At 33.6% G+C, this 3,377-nt stretch overlaps 1 protein-coding gene across 1 annotated transcript in view; it reads right to left on the reverse strand.

Annotated features, from left to right (window-relative positions):
- Positions 1–3,377, reverse strand: part of LOC107663218 (uncharacterized) — a 50,905-nt gene that overhangs the window by 30,901 nt on the left and 16,627 nt on the right. The window contains exon 10 of the mRNA XM_016453392.1: positions 1,020–1,187. Within this exon, the coding sequence (XP_016308878.1) occupies positions 1,020–1,187 (168 nt within the window). The remainder of the gene's footprint in view (positions 1–1,019; positions 1,188–3,377) is intronic.

Here is a 3,377-nt window from a genome sequence, read left to right on the forward strand (position 1 = left end):
ATAATAATAATAATAATTATTATTATTATTATTATTATTATATGGCTTTCCAGCAATTATTCCAGCAAAAAAAAAAAAAGAATGATGAAAACCAGTCAATTCACTGAACTTCAAAAATGCCAGAGAGCATCTTAAATTTATAAAATATAAGAATTATTTTGGAGTTTGAATGTTTGGAGGTTTAGAATGACATGGTGTATGAATGATGACAGAATCACCACAGTTTTCATTTGGAAGAATTCATAGAAATTGTTATAATTTAGGGCGGTTTTAAGCTAGGTGTTTGAAACATAAATACACAAATACATTTTTCAGGATTCTTTGAGAAACAGAAAGTTCAAAAGAACAGAAGACAATTTCAAATAGAAATATTTTATATTTATAAATATTTATTCAAATTGAAACATTTTAAATGTCTTTACCGTCACTCCTGATACATTTTATGCATCCTAGCTGAATAAAAGTATTAATTTCTTTCAACAACAAAAACAACTAAAAGTGTAAATAATAATAATAATAATAAAAGATGTAAGCATTTATGTGAATGGAATTTTGACTCATAAAGTTAGTTTTTAAAATATAGGCTATATGCCAATTTGCCCGACGTCTCACTACAGTTACACACTGAATCTGTGCCTGCAGGACTCAGCAGAAAACTCAGCAGAACTGAACCGTTCATCAATCACAAAGGTCCATATGTCCCCTGCCCCTTCTAATTTATGAAAAATTTAGGCTTCAGCTACCAATAAGAGTATAGTACTTACAGCTCAATTTAACACATTTTAAATCCATGTTTAATTCCATTCTACAGAATTTCACAAATTTTCCTTCAGTAGATAAAGTGCAGTAAAAGTCAGCAGATTTTGTTCTACTAATGGCCTCTGGACAGCCACATACTGTAGAGAACCCCATAAAGAATGGGCCATCAGAAAAGACACTAGTCTTACTAAGTATTTGATGAAATTATAAAGTTTTACTGAGATAGCCATATGTGTTCTGTTAGTGACAAATGCACTCACCTCTAGGAGAGTGTGTTCTGTTTTTTAGCGTGAAGTGAGGGGTCTTGGGAGGAGCCTCTGTCTGCTGGCCAGAACTAAAGGCTTCCTGCACGGGCTCACTGGGCATGTGCCGTTGATCTTGCTGACTTCTCAGGGAGTGATGCAAGATGAAAAATGGTAGCTCATGGCCTAGAAGAGACAAAAAATTGACAGGAAGAGACAGGAAATTGGTGTTTTACGGTATATTGCAGGAAATTTCATTTACAAAGAACAGTGCAAGGGCAAAAAAAGCATATTATTGTGTTTATTGCTAACATATTTCATTCTGTATATGCTTGTGTCTGTGTTTAAAAAAAACACACAAGTGTCCCTTTTTGACCTTCTTTGTCACTAGTACAAAATCTATATAAAAATCCGACACACACTGGGGTACCTAAGGATTAGTGTGCAACCTTTCTACTGGAAATCCAGATAAGGCTTTGGATTAATTTAGACAGTGAAGATTAGCTTGTCTGCATTTGTGAATGTTTGCGGCTGGCATTTGGAGAGAATTATCCTGAGGTTGTCCCACAATATAGAGAGTGAAACAGGCAGACATAAAGAGAGTTTTGGATTTTGTTATCTAATACTAAACTGCTCATATCCTGTTGTCTCATACAATAAACCTTACTTGCATACATATGATCTGCAGTCCTACATATGACATGCAGCTTTTTTTGTTCTATTATGCTTGGTCTTTCATCACAGAGATGCCATTAAGCTGAGAGTTTCATCATAGCACAGAGTTTTTAAAGACACAGCCTGCAGGCTTGCAGGCTGAATCACTGGCAATGTCCCTCAGAGGAGTTCAACCAGGATGTGGGAAGATTTGAGGAAAAAACATCAAGTCATGCTTAAAACATTATACTAGTATTATACAGTATATTATACCAGTAGTATATATATGCGTGTGTGTGTGTGTGTGTGTGTGTGCGTGCGCGCGTGTGCGCATATACAGATGCATCTCAATAAATTAGAATGTCGTGGAAAAGTTCATTTATTTCAGTAATTAAACTCAAATTGTGAAACTCGTGTCTTAAATAAATTCAATGCACACAGACTGAAGTAGTTTAAGTCTTTGGTTCTTTTAATTGTGATGATTTTGGCTCACATTTAACAAAAACCCACCAATTCACTATCTCAACAAATTAGAATACTTCATAAGACCAATAAAAAAAAACATTTTTAGTGAATTGTTGGCCTTCTGGAAAGTATGTATCTTTGCAGGTGTTTTGAGTTGATTAGCTGATTGGCATGTCACTTTTCCTATGTAGGGATGCAGGGATGCTACTACAGAAGAACTCTTTAAATTTCGTAAATTTTAACTAGATAAGCTAAGTTTGCTGAGACACACACTCACTGAATGTTGGTGACAGATAGATAGAAAGACAAAGAGACAGACAGACAGTTAAGACCAATTATATTCAAATTCCAACTCATGGACCGAAAGGGAGGAAATTCTTCAATTCTGTATTTTTCCCAAAGCTGATGATGCACAGTATTTATTTAATGATGAGTTTGTCTGAGAAGCATGCCTTGCGATTAAAATTAGCCATTTATATTTTTTTAGGTTAAACTTTGTGATGGCTTATTCAAGCCATTATTTATCCACCCTAGAGCAGTTTTCTTCTCGATGTTGTTTGAACAATATTCCCTAATTGTCAATTTTATATGTAATCTAAAGGCCTCTTGTGAATGAAATTTGTAAATTCCATGTGCTCCCATCTGTTTTACCCTGATATTAAAGATGCATAACACTAATTTTGGCTCCAGAAGAGTGTGTTATGATAAAGTACTATATGCACTCTGCATGGGTAAACCTGACAGAATCTTTCAAAACCTCCTCATTTGTAAATATATATGTGACCCTGGACCACAAAACCAGTCTTCAGTGTCAATTTTTCCGAAATTGAGATGTATACGCCATCTGAAAGCTGAATAAATAAGCTTTCCATTGATGCATGGTTTGTTAGGATAGGCCAATATTTGGCCGAGATACAACTATTTGAAAATATGGAAAAATTAAATTTAAATCCATAAATGGATTTATGAAAAAATCTAAATATTGAGAAAATCGCCTTTAAAGTTGTCCAAATTAAGTTCTTAGCAATGCATATTAAATTAAGTTTTGCAAAAATTAAGTTTTGATATATTTACGGTAGGAAATTAGCAAAATATCTTCATGGAACATAGGACAATATTTGGCCGAGATACAACTATTTGAAAATATGGAAAAATTAAATTTAAATCCATAAATGGATTTATGAAAAAATCTAAATATTGAGAAAATCGCCTTTAAAGTTGTCCAAATTAAGTTCTTAGCAATGCATATTTATTTAA

Source organism: Sinocyclocheilus anshuiensis, unplaced genomic scaffold (genome assembly GCF_001515605.1).
Source record: "Sinocyclocheilus anshuiensis isolate Anshui unplaced genomic scaffold, SAMN03320099.WGS_v1.1 scaffold1301, whole genome shotgun sequence".
In the NCBI taxonomy this organism is placed as follows: domain Eukaryota; kingdom Metazoa; phylum Chordata; class Actinopteri; order Cypriniformes; family Cyprinidae; genus Sinocyclocheilus; species Sinocyclocheilus anshuiensis.